The sequence below is a fragment of the Falco naumanni genome, chromosome 6 (assembly GCF_017639655.2).
Source record: "Falco naumanni isolate bFalNau1 chromosome 6, bFalNau1.pat, whole genome shotgun sequence".
In the NCBI taxonomy this organism is placed as follows: domain Eukaryota; kingdom Metazoa; phylum Chordata; class Aves; order Falconiformes; family Falconidae; genus Falco; species Falco naumanni.
The window spans coordinates 41,761,454-41,782,858 of NC_054059.1; the positions used below are offsets into that span (position 1 = coordinate 41,761,454).

A 21,405-nucleotide genomic window follows, 5' to 3' on the forward strand; every position below is an offset into this window, starting at 1 on the left:
GCTAATGGTTGGGGGATGCGGTCTTCGAATACAGACAGCACTCCCGTATCAATCAGTGGGAGTTGTAGGTGTGCAAGGCACGAGGGCCTGGCAGCTCAGTTTGCTTCAATAAATTGATCGAAGTTATGTATCCGGACTGGAATACAGCAGTGCTTTGGACTTAGAAGTGAATAGAATATAGCTACGCTCTGGTTTCCTCTCACTGGGGCAGCAGAATTCTGCTGTGCCATTCGTTGTTCTCTACCCAGAATACGACGTTAGCATTTCTGTATTGTCTGTGTTCTAGTATTTTTCAGCTTCCAAACTATGCCTGTTTCTGGTTTAATTCATAGCCCCTCTTAGCAGCTTGCTTACAGGAATGTGAAAAGTAAATGTGTGTTGAGGCCTAGCTGTACATCTACTAGCTAACCTCTCTTGTAAATTGTGCCACGAACACCTAATTCAGAGATAGCCCCCGACACCTTTCTGCTCAAAGGCGTTATGTTAGCCATGGGTCTGTGGTCTCTACAGGCATGGAAATGTAAACAGTCCTTTTGCTGAACAGTACAAAAGTCCACTTCCTGTTAATTTATCTGTTAACCCTGTTTTATGTTCCTAAGAATTGTTTGGACATTTGCAAGACAAGAACATAAATCCAATGAGAATGTGGTGATTGTTATCCTGAATCCCTTACTACGTAGTTTGCATTAATTCACTTCAAATTTTTTCTCTGTTACTCCATCTTTGGCAAACCCTCAGTTATTTCTAGTGTAAACAGGGCATGCATCTATCCTGTTTTCTTCATAACGGCGTAGTTTGCTGGTTAGTTAGATCCATAGTTTCCTATTTAAGTATAGCAGGAAGGAATGTGTGTTCAGATTTCCTTTCCATTAAAACCTTTTTGGCTGTGTGGCATTTTTTCGATTGGTTGTGGGTTTGTTTTTTTCTGGTGGTGGTTCCTCTTCCTTTCAGCTGTTTTACATCAGCGAAACTGTTACTTCATTGCAGTCATTCCTGGTTTACACAAGCCCGTATCTCTGTAAAAGCATACTGGGGGAATACAGAGCAGGGGGAACTTCTTCAAGAGTTCTGAGATGATGAAAGCCCCCACCTGCAGGGTAAAAATGCAATTCTGTTTCATCTTTCTGCCATGCATTTTAGGTTGGATAACAAGCAGCATTGCCACCTAGGTGTTGTTTCCAAAAATGAATTGTTTCAGATTAATACTTTCAGAGTCAGCAAATATTTATGGTAAAATGTACAAATCTGTATTATGTAGTAATTCATTGCAGGATAGACAAAGCAGGGGATGAATGCGTTTTTTTGTGGTAGCACTCCACTTTCTGTTCCAAAGTCAGGCAAGGTATGCATACTACTGAAAACCAGAACCTTTCTTTTATCTTGCATTACTGTTGTATGTGCCATTGCTTAGTCTCACTGATTTTCATGATTTTGCAGTACCTTCTCAAGACTTGCATACTGTGCACTGAATTATGCTCTAGTAGCATGGTTTAGTAGGTGGGTGTGCCACAGGTACTGAGGCTGAGGCTGGAGTGCCATGCACTCATGATGATCAGGCCACAAAGCTGTTTGAATGAGTAATGAAATCAGCAGTTATTGGACATGAAGGGACAAGACTTCTTTTTTACTTCTTTTTCCTCTTTCTTTTTTTATAATTGCCATTAGTAAAGGAGTGAGAGTCATTGAGAAAAGCTTGTTCCGTTCTTTTTTACCTCATTGCCTGATCTCAGTTACACATACCCATGTACCTCAGTCTGAGATACTGCTCTCTGGGAATCTGGTGTGTTTCTGTTCTTGCTGCTCATCTCTTCATTTTCTAGTTTAGCCACTGCTGCAAATGCAATGAACAGGGCCTTGCCAGGTGAGAATAGCACCATGCTGTTCTACACCAAACGCTGTGCTTCCTTTTTCAGACTTACAGTAAGCACCATGTCCACATGCTTCTTCCTCACCTGGTGTGAATTTTGTCCTTCTGCAGATGGCCAGCGCTGTATCAGTTAATGCCAAATTATGACAGAGTTGCAATTTGGATTGCACATTGCCTTTATTTTTTGTTTTGCCTTTTTTTTTTTTTTTTTTTAACTGCGATTGCTTAGAAAGGCTCCCTTTGACTTCAAGGACCAGGTTGAGCATCTTAGTGCCTGGTCTGAAGGAGTGTTGTGTATTAGTCACAACTCTGCTAGCCCTTGCATATTTGTTTCCTTTTTTCACCACCTTACAGCCTCAGCACCTGAAATAGAAATTCTGCTTGAGAATCTTGATTTCCATTAAAAAGAAAGCGAGCCTCTAACTCTTCTTACTTGTAAGAGAAGCATGGAAAACAGAGCATGAAAATATATGCCGAAGTGCCCCAGGGAGTTAGCAAAGTACAACTGAAGAGGGGAAGTGCACAGAACTCCCATATTTGGGAACAAAGGATGTATTTTTGGATACTCATTCTTTGTGAGCTTCCTGATGAAAGGGCAGTGGCATACCTCTGCAGTCAGAGCTCCCTGGGGAAGGAGGAAGAATCCAATTAGCTTCTCGCAAGATGATTATATTCTCTGATTTCCCCCCACTGCACTACCCGCCCCGCTGTCTGAAGTAACTCAGATTTGGTGGGCTATTAAAAGGAGCATGTTTCTATGCCCAAATATGATACTTTGGTGGGTGGCACAAACTGAAAACAAGCTCTGTATGCAGGGGAATCAAAGGAACATAGTGTGGACAAGGTGTTTGAGGGAAATTTTGAGGTACGTCATGGGTTTAAATGCTGACTTGAGCTGTTGGTAGGTGCCACAGGCACCCTTGCAGACAGATCAAGCCACAGATCTGCAAGGAATGTGAACGTTTTTAAGGGTAAGGAATCGTAACTGAAGAGCTGTACCCCACAGTGACGTAAAACAGGTAGTGCAGGTGATGGCATTGACATTGTTTTGCCCCTTGGATACTTCTTCCATCTCTTAAAACTCTTGGTGAGATGTGGTCAGCAGTTTTGCTGCCCTTAATGCCGTGCAGAGCCAATAAAGACAAAAAATGCTGTGCTTGTTTTAAGTGAGTCTGTCTGGCTCTCTGTAGTAATAGGCCCTCTAATGGCGATACCAATAATAGAAATTCCTAACTTTTCTGGGTAATAAAGAGTATTTAGAAACCTACTTGTATATAGTAGAATTCAATTTACTGATGATTAGTAGCTCTGTGTTAAACCAGTCATAAACCAAAATCCTCAAGGCACTGTAAAGAAAATTTCATACGCTGTGTAATTTGTTGAAGACAGCTAATTAACTGGCCGTAGCGATCCCAGTATAATCTAGCTCGCATGCGCAAGAGTCATAATTTTTCTAATCTAAATAAAGAGTGCAAGGCTTTAATTACTGTGTAATCTCTTAAAAGCTAAATGTTCCCTTTGAAATAGATAAAATGCTAGCAGCCTATAATTGCTCAACTTGCCATTAAATAAGTAAAGAATTGTCTCTGTCAGCTGGAGCGTAAGTAAATGTAAAATCATAGCATAGTAGAAATAATGTTCTTGTGCTTGATTAGGACAATCTTGGCTTTGCCAGAATTCTTGGAAACCATCATGAAGCATTCCTTTCTTTGAAGAAATTTAGTACTTCATTCTGACTAAACTGAGGTTCCTTTTTATGTCAGTCTAATGCTAACTTAATTAATTAACCAGTTTTATGCAATAACACAGACTAATAATCTTTGATTTTGGACAAGTAGGAAGGGTTTTCCCCCCCACCCACTTTGATATCTTGGGTTGATCACAATGCTGTTCACCCATAGGGGCTCTAGAGGAAAGTACTGAATTCTAAGTCTTCTGTGCTTCAAAAACCACACACCACAAAACAAAAAAACCAACCCCACCCCATTACCTCGCTTCTATTATACTAAAAGGGAGCGTCCTTTGGTCAAATCCAGTGAGAGATTCTAAACTGTTTGCATGCTCCACTGTCTGTAGAGAGGTTCAGCACCCAAACTTCCATACTGGTCACGGAGGAACAAGACGACATTTGTGGGACAAAGCAGACTGGGTGTTCTTTGGACTATAGGACGAGATGGTGTCTGCTCACCTTTTCTGACATGGCTGTGGATGCTGTTTTAGAGCAGTGGTTGGAGAGAAAAAAAAGGGAACAGAGGACTGGCTGCTGAACACAGAGCCCAAATGCTTCTCTGGCTTGCCAGCAGTATTTGGCCAGTGGCTGTGGCTCTTGTTGGAGGTTCAACAATGATGCCTGCATTGCTCCAGGAGTCTACATCTCCTCACCTTCCTTGTTTTACTGGGCTTGTTATGCTCTCCATTTTTCCGGCTTCTGTGCATTGGAGAGTGAAAGAATATACACATTAGTGTAAGCTTTTTTCTTTTTTTTTTGACTGTGTTCATTGACTTCAAAGTACAAGCTTTCCAGCCATGACTTGGTGTTTGATCTTCCTCCATAGTTACAAGCATGCAGAAAGAGGAATATCAAAGTCAGGAATGGCTAGTTTTGTTAGCAGATGGAGATTTAATTGTTGCCCTCCTTTGTTCTACTAGGATGCATTCCAGGAAGAATACTACCAAAGAGGAACCTACCCAGCTGTTCCTATCATACCACCTCGACGACCATGGACGCTTTTGAACTGGCTTTTCTGGGCCTTATTGCTGCTATATCCTTTATTCAAGCTGCTCATCAACATGATCAGCAGTGGATCATCACTGACATTGGCTAGTTTTGCATTCGTCATTGTGATGGGTAAGTTTTTTGAAACAGATTACTTACAGGATGACTGTCAGATATAATTTATTGAGGCTTATGAAATATAAACACAACTTGTGAATTCAACAGACCAGCTTTAGCCTGGAATATGTTAAGTAGATTTGTTTGTTTGTTTGTTTTGGTATAGTTGTATTATTTTTTGTAAGAGCTGCATCCAAAATTTTGTTTCTGTAGGAATCAAAACGGTAACTTTCCAGTAGGTTACCTGCAAAAGGCTTTCTTTTCTTGTGTAGTGCTGGGTTGTACTTTGCCCGGAAAAGATGCTCAAGGATGACTTACTCTGTTGAGAATTCTTTCATCTAATCATAGTTCAATGTGTCAGCCACTGGAAATCCATCAACTTGTGATTTACGGACAGCCTGTTGTGGCCATCTACTCTGACTTATGTAGCACACAGCATAGACTATCACAGGTGATTCCTACAGTTCCTGTGGTAGTTCTGAACTGCCTTGGTTTGTCTTTAAACTAGCATGTTATTTAAGAGGAAAAGGAAAACAAAACAAGCAGCTGGCCCACAAAAAAAGGAGGGACATCTCATTTGGTGTCCTTCATGGAAGCAGGAATCAGGTCAATTTGGCAAATAACATCATATCTGTGTGTCTGTGCTTTATGGCGTATTGGGTGCCTGTTTGAAGAATAAGTTCCCTTCCAGAGTAAGCCATACACATACAATTTAGTTGAGTGACGTCACACCCCTCACCCCCCACCCCAAGTCCTATACTATCTTACTATCCGTGGCCTTTACAAATAGGTCACAACTTTGCTTTATCAAGAAGTGAGGGAAAGAACCTGTAAAGAAAAAAAGCTGTGATGCTACTAAGAATGGACAGCAAAAGGGCCCTTTTTTTTTTCTTGCTGTCTTACTCCCCACTTAGCTTGCTTGTGCTCCTAGCCACAAGGAAAGATTAGTAAGCAGGCTGCTGTGAGTCCTCTTTTGAATACAGTGATAATCCAGAGGACTTGTTCTCAGGTTATTCGTACGCTGGAGCTAACAGAAAACTACAGTCTGCTGCCAGAATGAGCACGAGCTCCCAAGCTGCAAAAGCGCAGCTGAGGAGCGCATTAATAGTGAGATTAATGGCCCACTGTGCAATGTGTATTGCTGCCCCATACATATCCGCCACGTCTGTGGGATGGTGCAGGTTGCAGTCCTCCGCAGCTTTTGAAAGACCCCTGTGCTTAGCAACAGCTCTGTTCTCACCGAATACTTGGTGTGATCAGACCCGTAGTGCTTGTAATTGGCTAGGATTTGCAGCACAGCAGAAGACAGTGTTGCCTGTAGCAGAGGCTGCCACCTCGACTATTAGATACAGCCTATTAGATTAGGTTTAGATTAGACACAGCCAGCCAGCTCTTGCTGATGAGCAGGCAAAAAGAAAGATGATACTGTCACTTATTAGCAGACAGCAGCTGCCATGAAGAGTGGGGGGAAGAGAATCTGTGGGAGTGGAAGGAAGCTCAGTCCTCAGTGAAAACAAACAAAAAGCAGAGTTGGTTTATCCTGGTCACTTAAAAGTGGATGTGTTATTACTTGCCAGAAGAGCAACAGTTCCCACAGTGCATTATTGTCTGTTTCTGGTTTACTATATCCCTTCAAAAGCAATGCTACTGCTAATTGGGAATCATTGGTCTCTTTCTGTGGAAGCATCTCAAAACTTCAGCCAAAGCTGTCACATTGCCTTTTGTAGCCAACAGCTGAGTCTCTGTAGCAAGGCCGTTCTCCCAAGACTGTTTTACATCCTAAGGGGTATCTCTGTCATAAATGTCCTGGATGTGATGCAGCCATCATCTGACAGAGGAGCAACCACTGTTCTATTTTGTAGTTTGTCTCCAGCTTTAGGCAAGGTCTCAGAAGTGACTTCTGCAGTGGCTGGGAGGTAGTGGTACATGAACAGTGTACCTTGGAGGTTGTGACTCTTGGTGCCGATTCAAACTGCCTGGCAGATCCCGTTTGTAGCAAAGCAGGGAGGACTGCATTCGCTGTCTTTTCTAGTCCGAGCAGTAATTGGTAACTGGCGGCTTAACAATGTAAAAGGAAGATTTTTCTGTAAATGAGAGGGGTTTGCTTACCATTGTGATCAGATGATGAAACTGCCTTTTCACATTGCTTCTGGTGGATCTTCTCCCACTGCATAAGTGATGTCTGGGACATCACTTTTTTTCTATGGCAATTTGACAGCTCACCTGATACTCCAGAATCAGGAAGCTTATTGCAGTCCCTGGTAGCCCTTTTAAAGTAGATTGTTGTTTCTAAGGGCAGATTTCAGTACCTAATAACATTACCTTTATTAGCATAGGTGCAGACAGCACAAGCATATGCATAAACCTTTGGTAGGAAAGAGCAGAGGAACTCTGAGATCCTTCTGCCTGATGCCCTCTGCTTCATTTGTTTCCAGAGTGTCATTTGTCTTTTGCACAGTCTCCGCTAATTGTGCTCTTCAGTAAAAAACACTTGCTGGCTTGTAAGTAAGTGACTGTTGAGGTTGAAAGAACCATGAGAGAAATGCCTCACAGCGGTCAGGCTGGAGTGGAAGCTGTAATCCCTCGGACCCCAAGTCTCAGGTCCAAGGAGTGAATAACCCATGTATATATAGCTCTGCTGGTTCAGCTCAAACGCGTTCAAACGCGTTCAGCCCTAAATAAATGATGTCTCCTCTTTATCCTGAGAATGCTGAGCCATCCCCTCCTGCTTTGCTGTGCAGCAGTTTGGCTATTTATACACCTAATAATCATTGCATTGTGCTAATGTCTATCTACTGGTCTGGGACCAGGAGCCCTTTGTGGTACTACTTGAACCAACACAAGGCGTTCCCTGCTCCAGAGGATAAATAAATGCTCAAGTAGTTTGAGGAACAAAAGTGTCTTTTGAAAACTGGCTTTAGTTTCATAGGACACGTGGCAAGAGATTTATGTACTTAGCTCACAACTGCTATTTAAAACTTGGGGTTGATATTTTGGTGTTAAAGCAGTGAGCGACTCTGTCAAATGTCAGTATTTGTATTTGAACAGCAGCTGCTTTTTTCCCTCTCCTCCTGCTTCCCTGATCTCACTTGGCTTCAAAGAACCCACTGTTAGGTTGCCTTTCGTGTTGTGGTAACTAGTGTTGAAGGGCACAGCCTTCATGCTCTAGAAGTATTTTGTTATAGAGTTGTCAACAGCAGTTAAAAAGGGAACGCTGGCTGGTAAAGATGAGAGGGCTTCTCTTGGCTTTTAAATGGAGAAGTAACTCTTCCATGGCTAATGCCGTAAGCGCAACGGCATCTGGGCCAGCCATGAAGTGTCAGTTACAGGCGAGAGAAGAATTTCATTTGAACCAAGTAAAAGTAGTAGTGAGCCAGCGCTGATCCTGCAGGAGCTGGTGCATGTCCTAGTGGGCAGTGTGTGCACAGTGCTATTATCAGAAAATCTGTTTCCACGGGTCACAGTACAAACTGTGAGCGAGTCCTCAGTGACTTGACAGTGTCCTAGCGCAGAGCGTGGGCCCAGAGGGTTGGAGCGTGGTGTGATCCCAGGCAGCAAGGCTGCTGATGCCCGTAGGCTGAGATGAGTAGAAGATGAGGAAAGCACAAACCAGCAGTCTTACACTAAGTTTGACAGAAAGATAGCAGGAGCTCGGTTACCTTCTGTGGTTTGCCATGGAGCACTGCAGGGGTGACTCAGCGATATCTCTCTCCCGCTCTTCTGAGAGTGGGCTTAAACTCTCACAGCTGATTGTTAGGCACAATTCCCACTTGATCTCCCTTTCTCCCCTTCCTTGTAGTAAAAACCCCTGTTTCCCTTACTATAGTTGTATTTAAAGCAATGGTGGAGTAAATCCTTAAACATGATGGTATCACTAGGATATGCACTAAGGCCCCCAGGAGAGCTGAGCACAGGAGGCAGGCAGTGCAGGGAGATACCACTGAGGCACCTTAGCACTCATCCCCACTTTGCTTCCACAGGCTTGGCAAACATGAGCAGACCCTTCTCCTTGCACCCCACCTTCCCCAGGGTGCCCAGGGCTGCAGGGTGAAATGAGGGCAGAAGGGCAGTGGCAAAAGAGAAGAAATAAAAAAACCACCTGCATTGCTGAACTAGCTATTTTTTGGTGTCCAGGCAGTGGCATTCTTGGAACCAGATGAAACCTGCAATGTGCTGTGTGGTTGCTATATAACAGCTGCTCTTACTTACGGCCTGTGTCCCTCTCCAGATGCTGTTACTATTCCTTGTAGTTAATGATTTCATGCTTACTATTATGTTATGATTCCAGATGGCAGGCCACATGCTGGATCTTCCTCTTGTCATCCCTAGCTCATGGCCAGTTAAATGTTGGAGGTGGATTTTTTTCTTGTCTGTTTGTGAGAGTGAAACCCCTCGCTTGCCCCAGTTGTGTGCATTTCCATTCATGGACTAACAGTGAAGAGTAAGTGACAGTGGACTCCAGAGCAGCCATCTCCCTTCCTGCGCTGTTCGCTGCGCCGCTGTCTGCCTGTGAGAGGGCTCTGCTTTCCTGGTGTCTTGACATCCAGAAGACCTGAGGGCAGCCTCACAGGCAGCCCAGCTTCCCCACTGCACCACTGGCTGTTCAGCCATCGCTGTGTCATCATGTGTGACTCACCTTGTATCCAATTACCACCTGCACTTCTAAAAACTGTCATTCAATTTACTGTCATACTGCAAAACATGAGCCTGAGGTTGTTTGGTTTGTTTTCAAGGGCTGGTATTTTGAAAGAACAAAACACACATCTTTCATCCAAGCACGTCAAACAATAGCTGAGGTGGGAACGCACCTCTGGAGATCACCTAGTCCAAACCCCCAGCTCAGAGCAGGCTCAGCTACAGCAGATTGCTCAGGGCTGTGGCCCATTGACTTTTGAGTATCTCCCAAGGATGAAGGTTCCACAATCTCTCCAGTCAGCCTATGCCAGCGTTCAACCACCCGCACTGTAAAAATTCTTTTCTTCCTTTTTTTTCTTATGCTTAGAGGGAACCGCTCCTGTGTTTCAGCTTGTGCCCGCTGCCTTCTCTCCTGTTGCTGAGCTCTACTGAGAAGAGCTTGGCTCCATCCGCTTTACGTTGTCTTTTCAGGCGTTTATGCACATTGATAAGATTGCACCAAACTTCTCTTCTCCAGACTGTGAACAGTCTCAGCTCTTCCAGCATCTCCTCTTATGGAATATGCTCCCTCAACTTTCTTAACCATCTCTCTGGCCTTCACTGACCTCGCTCTAGTATGTCCATGTCTTTCTTTTACCAGGGAGCCAAAACTGGGCTCAGCACTGCAGATGTACCTCACCAGCGCTGAGCAGGAGGAAGGGTGGTCTCCTTCGACCTGCTGGAAACACTATTCCTAATGCAGCCCTGGGCAGCTTCATCCTTCGTTCCCACAAGGGCACGCTGCTGGCATCTACCAGGAAGCCCAGGTCCTTCTCTGCAGAGCTGCTTTCTAGCCTGTCTTCTTACTTAAATAATATATTCAGCTTTTCCAAGTTGCTGTACTTACAGTTACATTTGTTCAATAGTTTGTGCTCCGCTTCAGAACAGGTTGCTTGAAGCACGAGAAAGAGCTATTTAGAAAAGTGACGGTTTTGCGTGGTTGATGTGGTAGCACCATGTTACAGGTGGACAAGCAAGCAACTGGTAAAGCACAGGGCAGCACGGGTTACAGCTGACAGCCATCCTCCCACTCCTCTGCTAAAGCACAGCAAACGGCGTGACACAGGATCAGCCCTGCTGTTTACAGCTGATGCCACCTGGATTCTCTTGGTGATCTTGGCTTTGACTTGTCCATAAAGAGTCCTTTGGCTGGTGAGGAATTGTTCAGGGTCAGCTTGGAGAGGTGGAGACCGATGGGATGGGCCTTTTCACCGTCAGTCTGGAAGACGGTGGAATTCGGAGGCTTAGGGGAGGTTCATGGCTGTCTTGTGTTTTGGTGGTTTGGTTTTGGGCGTATTTTTTGTGAAAAAGCATTCTGAGCAGAGGGAAGGTGTTCACGACTTCCACGTAGGTTTAGGCCTGGAAGAAGCATGGCAGTTCTGGGTATGTACAGTAGCTCAGCAGAAGTTTGGGGAGCAATAGATTTCAGGCAGCTGAGACCTTTTACTAAAAAAAGAATCCTGAAACTGTGAGGGGAAGGAAAGGGCTTAGGTTAAGTTGCATTTAACTTAAAACATTCACTTCAGGTGTACAAATAAAAAAGAAATTCTTGTGTGATTTTTTTCACACATAATAATAATAATGATTATTCATGGGTGAATTATTCCCACTAAATCAACTATAAAAGTCTTTAAATTAACCTAGCCTCTTATAAAGGCCCGTTTCATGAGCTATACTTAAAAAATGCGACAACGTACATTTTTTTTTGTTTGTTTACCAAGATCTGAAGTGCCCTTACACTTGCCCGTGCTCTTCCAGGCATGGGGGCTGTAGAAAACAAGCAGAATTCCCTTCCCCGTCACACCTCCCACACAGACACATCAGTCCACTCTGCCACTTGACTTCTGGGAGCCAGGTAACACCAGCAGCCCCAGAGCACCCCCACTTCACAGCCAGCCTTGCCCAGGGTTTAGCAGGGCTGAGCACGGCATTCCTGTGCCTCTCACACCCACGCTGGTTCACGTAGCCTCTTCCCTGCTGGTGGGAGAGGACATCTTTAGCCTCAGGCCAGTGACCTAGAATCTTCCGGAATGAAGTATCACAGGCAAGTCACTTGGTGCAGGGGGAGGGTGTACCTTTAACCAAAGGTCAAGCAGGGGGAGTAGGGGTAGTTACCTTTAATGCTGTAACTCTGAGAACAGTTAGTCTCTTTCCACATGCCACACTTGTACAGATCTTGAATCTTTGCAGCACGCAGCTTTTAACTTTACTTTTACTTACTTTGCAGCTTCTGTTGGTGTCAGATGGATGATAGGTGTTACAGAAATTAACAAGGGCTCCACCTATGGCAACAATGACAACAAGCAGAAACAAAAGTAGTATCTTCAGAGACTGCTTCAATCCAAAGGGAACAAATGCAACTTCTGAAAACTCTTAAGTGCATATCATGGTCCTTCAAGCGAGATCAGAGGAAGGGCAGGATGAGCAACTGCCATGCGTATCTGAATTTGCGCTCCTTGTTATTTTTTTCTCTGGGGGTTTGGGCTGGATGAAATGCTTGACAGATGCACTCCTTTGTATACTCTCCACAACAGGTTTGCATTTGGTTGGTTGGTTTGTTTTCCTATAAAGTGTCTTGAAGTTTTGAAGAAAAAAAATAATAAAAATTCCAGTGTGCTTGTATGGTTAAGATTCTACCTGGAAACTAACCACAGGTGCAGGCTTTATCTTAACTTGCTCTAAGGAATGAATACGTGTCAGAAGAATGTTACAAGATGATTAAAACTGATAGTGGTGTACACCACACGTTAACAGTTTAACCACCATAAATACAGTAAGATGTTCCGCTTCAGTATTGGACTGAGGCAGCTCTGCTGAACTGGCAGAACTGCAGTAGAGTTTTTCTACATCTAGAACTTACTCCACAGTGTGTACCAACCACATGGGCCCTTTAAAACTTCAGCCAGACCCCAGACATCCAGACACTGGAGCCTTGCAGTGGCATAACCTGGACTGGAATTTGGCCTTGTGGCTTGAGCACAGCTAAGTTACCCACTGCGACATCCTTCCCCAGGCAATACATCAGAGAGATAGCTGAAACCTCTAATTCTTTCAAGAGCAAATGCCATTTATAGTTTGGAAAAACTGAGGTAATAAAATTCCTTTCAGCTTTAAACACTGATTAAAATTCTAGGCCTTCCCAACAATGGTGGAAACAAAACAACTGGGTATGCTGCAACCAAGTAAGTGCTAAGCGTGCTTTGGAAGTTATGTCCCGCTCCCATACTGTTGTGATCCCAACTGATCTGCTTGTCTGTCTTTTCTGATAAATTAGTTTACATGGTGCCTCAAAACAGTCAGCCTGAGGTAACAGTTAAATGATCTTTTGCTTTTCTTTAGGGGAAATAGGAGAGAGACCTAGGACAGTGGTATGGCTTAAGAGTTTTTTATGGCTGTCTGGACTCGCTTTGAAACCCTTCTGAATTAAATGAAAATAGAATCAAGCTCCTTGGGGAAACTGCGTTGCTCTGACATCCCCAGTACTGATTCCCAGGCAGCCTCCACTTGTTTTTGAACTGCAGGAGTTAAGGATGTGGAAGTTACTAAAAAGAGCTTGTTTAAGAAAATCAAAAAGATAAAGAGGGGACCTTCCAACTGCCAGCAATTATGACTAAAAAAAAACCCCAGTTTTAAAAATCTAAAGATACTGAGGCTGAGCAGTGGGAATCAGGACCAGCACGTTCAGCGGTGGTACATTTTCATTGCACATAGGACTAAACCGTGAGAGTCTAGGAATGAACAGCCTATGGACTAAACCACCTACATGTCTCTAAAGAAGAAAGTGAGCAGTCTTAGTTCTAACAGTTGGTACAAAAAAAACATTCTTCTTGTAATAAAACCAAGGCCAGAAGAAACGGGCTAACAGCAGAATACGAGTAATTCCATGAAGTATGCGTTTGCTGTTCAGTGCATCTGATCATCTAGAAACTAGTCTTTGTAGTATGCAGCACCTGAAGAGCAGGTAGAGTAGTACGATAAGTAAAAGTTTTTTGAGTGTGGGGGCAGTAAAACATACACTGTGAAGGAAGGAAAAGGCCTTGGGAAGTGTGAGGGACTAGGTTTGGGGGGCTTTTCCCCTCACCCATCTTACGTACTCATACATTCCCCATGCTCTGAACCTTTCTAGAATAGACTGTATGATGTCATGAATGTAAAACATGGGCTTCAGCGTAGCTCTTCCAACACACGGAACAGAGCCTGCAATCAGAAAATACTGCCATGCTTACAGAGCTGTTCTTTCAATAAAGCACATGCCCTGCACTCTATCTACTAAAACAATCTTAACAGCGGAAAACTGAGTATTATAACCTGTAGTAGTGCCTGAAGGTCCAGCTATCCTGTAGTAATGCATCAGGCATGTTAATGAGCCAGACCTGAAGACACAATACCCAAGACACTAAAAAAACATGGTGGGGGTGGGAGAGAGAAAAAAACCTGTCCAAGCTAGCATTTTGATGCCTTACCTGGTGGATACGGTGGGCTTTTCTTAAGGCGGTAGAATGAACCCCGTACGCAAGGGTGAGTAGCTCTGAGCAGCAGATACATATTCATGTAGTGATAGAAGTCGCTTTTTTGCCTTTTTGAAGAGCCACTGATTTAACACGCTGGTAGGGAGATGTTCAGCACTCCTTATGAATCGTAGACCTTTCTTCCAGCTGCATGCAGTGCCACTTCACCCAGAGGAAAATACCAAACATGTAAATACTTCTGAAAGAGTATTTAGACTATTTCTTACTCATTCCCCTGGGACCAACCCTTAGAACAGGCCGAGGGCCTAACATGCCACTCCCAGATCCGTCCTCCCAAGCACTTCCAGAAGTTCTGGCATACCAGGACTGCAGCACTGGGCCCTTCCAGTGTTCACTGGCAAACAGAAAGATTCATGGTACTTGCCAAAGTTAAACTCGTCCAGGTCACTGTACTAAAAGAATGACATACAAGTCATTAGGAAGCAGTGTTTGCCCCTTGTCCCCACAAGCAACTGTATGTTCTACAACTGCCTTAACGAAAGTAGTCTTAACGTTTGTTTATACAAAAATAAAAGTATAAAAAAGCTGATGTGCAGTGAATGAGTTTTCTTTTGGTCAGCAACAATGAACTAGTAAGTTTACTTCTCACCTTTACCCTGACTCGTAACAGCTGTCCACAGCTGCTGTTAGCGTACAAGGGCACCTGAAACAAGGCGAATGAGGACACAAACCACTCGTCGATACTTCTGATACGCCACAAGGTGAAGCACGCAGCAGGCCAGGGGGCACACCTGCCTCAGGTACTTTCACAGTCTGTTGCTGAGGATGCTGCCATGCTTCCCCTCCTAGCGTGACTGCAAAACAGAGAACTGAAGAGAATGGAGGGGAAGTCTTTGTTTAAATTCAGCACTGTATTTTTTGAGAGCCTAGACACACTGCATTGTGCTTTTTCTAGATTTCAGTGAACGACCTCTGGCTTTTAATGTCATTCTTTATCAGCTCACTCAGCTGCTAAAAACCCCACACCTGTAAGAAAACCAAGGATGATGTGGATTAAGAGGGGAGACGGGATTTAGAATAAAGCCAGATATTAAAAGCAAGTTCTCTGCTTTATAAGTTACCCATTTTAAGGTCTAAAGCTGTAACAGGAATATGTAAACTTCCGCTAATACTTACAAGTAAGAGTTTTCAGTTAGTCACCTGTAACAGCGAGCCAAACAAAATAACTAGATCAAGTGGTGCAGACTGTTTCTTCTAATTGCTAACCATTTCTAACCTGTCTCCATTTTCTGTGACTGATGACAGTCGGGGGGGGGGGGGGGGGGGGGGGGGGCGGGGAATCAAAGTCCAGAATCAGAAATCAGTTTTACAAAGCTAACAGCGAGCTCTTGTTTTTACCAAACAGAACACAAGAATAATCTTGACTGAGTCTCCTCTTGGCCACAGAAATGCCGTGCAGACCCATCCCTGTGCACAGCATCTGTGTTCAAGAAGAAAGTTATTTCAGACCATGACTCTACCCCTGACATAACAGGTGATGTCAGGAATTGCAGTCACCTTTATTTCCTCAGGAGACGATGAAGGTGGGACACCTTAATTCTGTTATCACTTGTGCAATAAGCATCTTACACTGCATGTCTTGAACTTGACAAAACATTGACTACTGTAATATAAAAGAAGCTTATTGCGGTTAGTTTAGCTTAGCAGTCTTAAGCTACAGTGTGACAAAACCCCACATACTTAATTTCAGAAGAAAAACCCTTCACCCACAACTCCTAAAATAAACCATTTATTGAGAAAAAACTTTTTTTAAAATTTCATTAATCAGCCTTGTGCATAACAAATCTGAAGCTTGCCAAAAACAAATAAACAAAAAACCGGTAAAAGTTCACAGTCAGTGCACTCAACAAACAGATTAAAAAACAAGGTCCATAACGCCTGATAACACTACAGCATTTCTCTGAACCTAAACAGTTCAAAAATACTACATATTAACATTACGGTTCTCATCCAAATGAGAAACAGAAGAAAGAACAAAAAAGGTATGGTCCATATACAGTAGTAATGGCACTTTCACCGAAACATGCAGCTTCTTCCAACTTGCAGACACTGTCACATGAGCAACATGTGCCAAGTAAAACATAGAGGAGCAGCAGAGAAAGTGACGCTCGTCACTTGTGCAGTCTTCGTAATTTCAACTTTTATACTGTTTCTCAGCACAGTCTTTATGTAAATATTACATACAGTAGTGATTAAAAGGTATCTTGCCAGAATAAAAAAGGCCAGAGATTGAATAACTTCATTCTTCATCTGTGCAAACCTGTGAAGGGGACAGGAGACAATTAATTCAGTTGCCCCCCTACTGCAGCAAGATGACAGTAGATCAGTTTATTTAGCACCTTCCATCAAACATCTCTGAAGCTCCCTATACAGTAACAAATCAGAAGCACTGACATGGCAATACTGACATTTCCACTGCCACCACGCTACTCTTAATGTGCCTAAAGAAATACTCTGCCTGCGATGGATGGGATCTGGCTACAGCTGCACTGATGAGAGGGACAGGCGTGATGATCCCAAACAGGCTGTTACTGACCCAGAATACCAACGTGAACAACTTCATGCTGGAAAATGGGACAGAATTCAGTAACCTACTGTGCTCCTGCTTTTTCAAAAAAGAAGTTGCTAAGACACCTGCATTTGTAGCTCTGAATATCTGCCTATTCTTAAGAAAAGACTCAAACCACAGTACGTGCAAGAACTGCAGATTGTGACGCAAACTGCCAGATAAACATTCAATATGAACAGACAAAAAAAGCAGCCCCTTGCTCCGAAGGGTGGTGGAGTTCTCAAGCAGGTACTTGTCTCACTGCTTATGGAGGGGACCCTCATCTCTATGCAGTAGAAGCCAGTGCATACAAACCCACTGAAGCTTTATGCAGAGCCCTTCAGATCCAATTAACCGACCTGAAGCTTGACAAGTCTTTCTAACATGAAGATAATGCATCTCAAAACAGCAGTGAAAGTTCACTGCGTGGTGCACACCAAGGTTCTAGTGCTAGCAGCTTCACGTGTGCCTCTGAAAAGTTGCCACACCTTGTTTTCTGGACAGCATTGAGTTGATACCAGCCTCCCACTGGGATACAAGCCCTGCAGCTTAGCTGCAAACCATGAAGCCAACTAAAAGCTATTTCCGATTCCCATCTGCAGTCTTTGTAGCCAAAGCCATGAGACAAACCTTGACAAAAGGATGATCGAGGAGCTGGCTGGCCGTCCACCTCATCTTTGGGTCACTTTCCAGGCAGTGGCAAAGGAAGTCTTTCCCTTCTGGGCTCACTTTGTCAGGAATAGGAGGTTTATGACCCATCCCCACTTTATACATGATCTGGAAGTTGTGCTCATATTCGTGCCAAGGCCTCTGCAACAAGTAACAGCATTGCTGAGTGCAAGGTTTAGCGAGTAACTTGCTATCCAACAGGGCATGTATTTCCGGACCCCAGGAAATTAAAAACCACCCCAGTACTTGCAGATTAAGTGTGACAAACTGGTGGGAGCAGGACCCGAACTTGCAGAGGAACTGCTGCTACGAATAGTTTGCACTTGTCAGCATGCGAAACACCCCTACCTTGCCGGTGACCATCTCTATAACGACACAGCCCAGGCTCCAGATGTCTGCTGCGCGGCCATGCCCTTCTCCTTTAGCTCTAGTAATCACTTCTGGAGCCATGTACGCTTTGAAACAACACATATGATGTCATCAGTTAATACAGCAGAAGGACTAGTATAAACTGATTAACTGGGCAAACCAAATGTTTTTATTACATCTGAAACAAACTACCACTCAGCTTTTATTGCTAACTTTTGTCGTTTGCTGACTTCTTGTTCTTTGACGTGTTTGCAGCATAACTGTCTTTCAGTTTGAAAAGTAGTAGGGAAAATGCTGGTACAGTAAATGCTTTCAGTTATTTTCTTTTTTTTTTTTTTAATAGATTAAGCAGCTGTTCACTAAGAACAGTACAGTTTCAGTAAGGCTGCAAAGACACAACCCCAGAAAACGTCAAGCTCCAGCATCTTATAGATACCAAAAATACCATTTTATCTCTCCAGTTACATCATTCACTGATTATTTTGGCTTCAGGATGTAAAGCACATCTAACTAGCTAAGGTAAAATAAGGTTTCTCTGAAACACATCATCGTACTCCTGCCCACTTTTGGCAGAGGTATCTTCTTTTATGGTAACTAGACAAATGCCTGCCTAGCACGTGCTTCCTCACCTGCAGTCCCCAAGGTACTGTTCACTTCTCCAGGCATCGTCTGCGTGTTGTTCTTCAGTTTCACTGAGCAGCCGAAGTCACCTAGTTTAATCAGTCCAGATGAGGTAAGAAAGATGTTGGCTCCTAGGAAACACAATGAAAAACAGGAACACTTGTTAAACTAGGGCTGAATTGAGGAGTAAGGGCTCCTCAATACACTCTTGGAAGTTACACAGTAGATAATAGCTGAATTCACACTTAGATCTTTACCTGTGGATTAAGTGTGGAATATGATAGCGTTAGATATGTCCCCCAAAGGGTACATCGCCATTAGCCAATGGGATTGTTGGTGGGCTTGTGGTAACACTAAGTGTACTGCAAGTTGACAACAAGAAGTGTTCAAAAAACAAAGCAGCACGGCAGGCAAACTCATCAGCTTTCCATACATGCTCATTACAAGAAGTTACTCCTCCAGGGATTTATGAATTCCAGTGCTTATCCTCGTAAGCTCTGCACTGCGAAAAAACACCTGTCCTTGAGGAGCTTCCTTGGCAGAGGCCATTGCTGCGTACCTCCCGCTAGCCATCTTCTCAGTTCTGCTGAGTCAAGACAGATGACATGGTACAGCTCTGTCGTCACGGCCAACTTGCAAAATGGAGCCTACAGCATTTTATTACATGTACTACCAAATGTCCACTCCTGTTGTGCTCTACTTGCAGAACTTCTGGAGGAAGGCTACTGGTATATTAGCTGGCTACACTCCGGCTTACACTGGAAAAAGTTTCCCTAGCACAGCTGAAAATCTCCAAGGGGAATCTGCGGTTGGCTTCAAGTCACTTGCTCTACACAACACTGCAAAATAATCCAAGTGGCTTTGATAGCCACTGTTTATCCTTCATTCACCATCCTGCCAAAACACGTGTTGACAGCCAACAGGTAACAGGTAGAGCAGAAGGAACTCGCTATACACTTGTCAGGCCAAATCCTGGATTCTGCAAGTATCACAATGAAACCGCAAGTAGGTTGCAAGAGTCACCTGGCAGAAACACAGCTTCAGCTGTGATCTCTCTTGAGGAAAGATGAATGGCACACACAGAACAAAACTGTATGCCTGCTCTAGGAGTAGGCAAATATTGGGGACTTCATTACACACAGCCTTTTCCCATGTCACACGGAAGATTCTTTTAAAAATGGCACATCTAAATACAACCCTCAGAAGTTTCTCACTTTTGTTCCACCTTGAACATAGCTCAGTGCAGGAATTCTTGGCTGTTCCTCCTTTGTGTTATGTTCTCCTAGGTAATGACTTTTTCCAGTTAGCTTGGCTGGGTGTCCCTAAGATATTCATGGAAAATGAAAAGAATCTTCAAAAAGCTCAAATCAAAAAAAGGCAGTGCAGGTCAATGATGCCAAAACCCTGCCCATTTCTCAAAGGGCTTCTCTAACTACTATAAGAATGCTTGATAACTACAGCAAGATTTATTTAGTCCAAAAAGCGTTGTACAGAACTGCACCAAAAGGAGGTGCGAACTCATTAACAGAAATAAACCTTTGCCTTACTGTAAGCCTTTTACAAGTTCTGAAAGAAGAACAACTTTCAATGAATACAACTCTTCTGCACATTGTGCCCATAAGTCTTCCACACCTGGCATTCAGGCGCCTGCACATACTCAAAACTAGAATTCTTTGGCTGGATTCTGCAGTTTGCCATCAAAGGGACGTACATGCCCCGAGTCACCCTACGATCACAGGCATGTGTAATGGAGCTCGGCAGACCGCCCCTCAGCTCCTCGAATGACACGGAATCCAAAAACACACCACAGCAGTACAAGAAGGCAGCTCGATGGGACACAAGTGCAGGCAGTGCATTACAAGAGTGACAGTTACTCCATCAACAACTTTTTCCTTTGAACTACTGCCTGCAGCTTTTCTTTTTATAATGATTTTCAAGCAATTACTTGTCATATAGAAAGCAAGTGCACTTAGCCCACACAAAGAGTTTAGGAAAAATGGCCGTCACTAGCAAACGCTTCTACAAGGTGTTTCGGAAACCTGTGTTCCCATTCCTCAAGAAAGCAACAGGCAAATTTCACAGAAGGCTGCAAAGCCGTTTCTGACTATTGCAGCAGGTGGAAACTGGCAGAGCTAAAGTGCAACGATCTCTCTTCTGACTGAATCTAAAGCTGTTGTGATAGTTTGGTTTAATACAGTTCAGAACCTACTTACAAGGCCTTTCTAATTAAAGTTTGTCCCTTTAAAAAAACTAAGTAATGACAATTCAGCATAAATGTTACTGTGCAAGCTCCTGTGAGCCTTTTCCTGAACTTTTCCCGGACTATCCAACGGAACAAAGCAACAAGCCAAAGCTTCACCACAAAGAAAGAGACGGCACTTGAAGACTCATGTGACTGACATTTGCTGTCAGCTGAATAAGGCTTCCACTGACGCGTTGTCTGCTGGAGCCTCTGTTCTGTAAGACACATGGTCTCTGCTTCAGAGACAAAGACCAAACTCCAGGAGCCTTTACAAAGGGTGTCCTTGTTAGATGAAACCTGCACAAACACAGCAGGACCTGGGTAAGAGAACAGGAGACACAAGGGCAGCACTTTGACGATGCTCAATGCTCTTTATGTTTGACAGTTAATACTGCTGGGAACATAACAAAATTCCTACCGTATCTGAATGGTTAATAAGCAAAATAAAACCAGAGAACATGGTTTAAACAACAAAAAGGCACAACATGCCCATCTGTGACTTCTCTCCTCCTACACGTACACTATCAAAAGCATCTTCAGGGAGTACCTGGCAGATGCAAGAAATGGCCCAGTTCTGCACTGCCCTATTGCCATTTATACCACAAGACCTTCTGGGCAGACTGCAAAGAAAGCGCAAGTGTCAAAAGCCATACCCTTACTAGAGCAAACAACAGGAACAACCCAAAACATTTAAATGAGGTTCCATGCCTTGTATCTCTGTGCTGACTCAGCCACATATTAAGTGCAGTGAAAAATGCACTAGCGTGGTATTCCAAAGGTGCTGGTGTAAATACTGTGAGTCCAAGCAGCGCAGCAGCCAAATTCATTCAAGAAACAAGCAGGTCAAACGCTACCCTTTAATGCGAAAAATCAGCGTTGGCATCCTCTTTTACTCAGTCTCTTAGAAAGAGTGACACATGCCCACGGTCTCCCATTGAAAAGCCTTCCATTCTCTTGCTGAATGACTTTCCCTCCCTTATGCTCATCATGAAGACAGGAAGGCAAAAATGGCAGAAACTCCGAGCTAACAACAAAGTTAACAAGAGAACACTA

At 43.7% G+C, this 21,405-nt stretch overlaps 2 protein-coding genes across 14 annotated transcripts in view; one reads left to right on the top strand and one right to left on the bottom strand.

Annotated features, from left to right (window-relative positions):
* Positions 1–14,429, top strand: part of AGPAT4 (1-acylglycerol-3-phosphate O-acyltransferase 4) — a 79,966-nt gene extending 65,537 nt beyond the window's left edge. For 7 of the 8 annotated variants that reach the window (XM_040598223.1, XM_040598229.1, XM_040598226.1 and 4 more), the window contains 2 exons: positions 4,517–4,715; positions 11,602–14,429. In XM_040598223.1, coding sequence (XP_040454157.1) covers positions 4,517–4,715; positions 11,602–11,693 — 291 coding nt within the window. In that variant the 3' untranslated portion in view covers positions 11,694–14,429. The remainder of the gene's footprint in view (positions 1–4,516; positions 4,716–11,601) is intronic. The other variant, XM_040598230.1, reaches the window with a different exon arrangement.
* A 1,187-nt stretch (positions 14,430–15,616) lies between these two features.
* MAP3K4 (mitogen-activated protein kinase kinase kinase 4) overlaps positions 15,617–21,405 on the bottom strand; it is a 76,615-nt gene continuing 70,826 nt past the window's right edge. For 5 of the 6 annotated variants that reach the window (XM_040597588.1, XM_040597585.1, XM_040597584.1 and 2 more), the window contains 4 exons: positions 18,119–18,241; positions 17,469–17,575; positions 17,082–17,261; positions 15,617–16,163 (listed from right to left, as the gene is read on the bottom strand). In XM_040597588.1, the coding sequence (XP_040453522.1) occupies positions 16,143–16,163; positions 17,082–17,261; positions 17,469–17,575; positions 18,119–18,241 (431 nt within the window). In that variant the 3' untranslated portion in view covers positions 15,617–16,142. Of the gene's footprint in view, positions 16,164–17,081; positions 17,262–17,468; positions 17,576–18,118; positions 18,242–21,405 lie in introns of those variants that run through there. The other variant, XR_005828409.1, reaches the window with a different exon arrangement.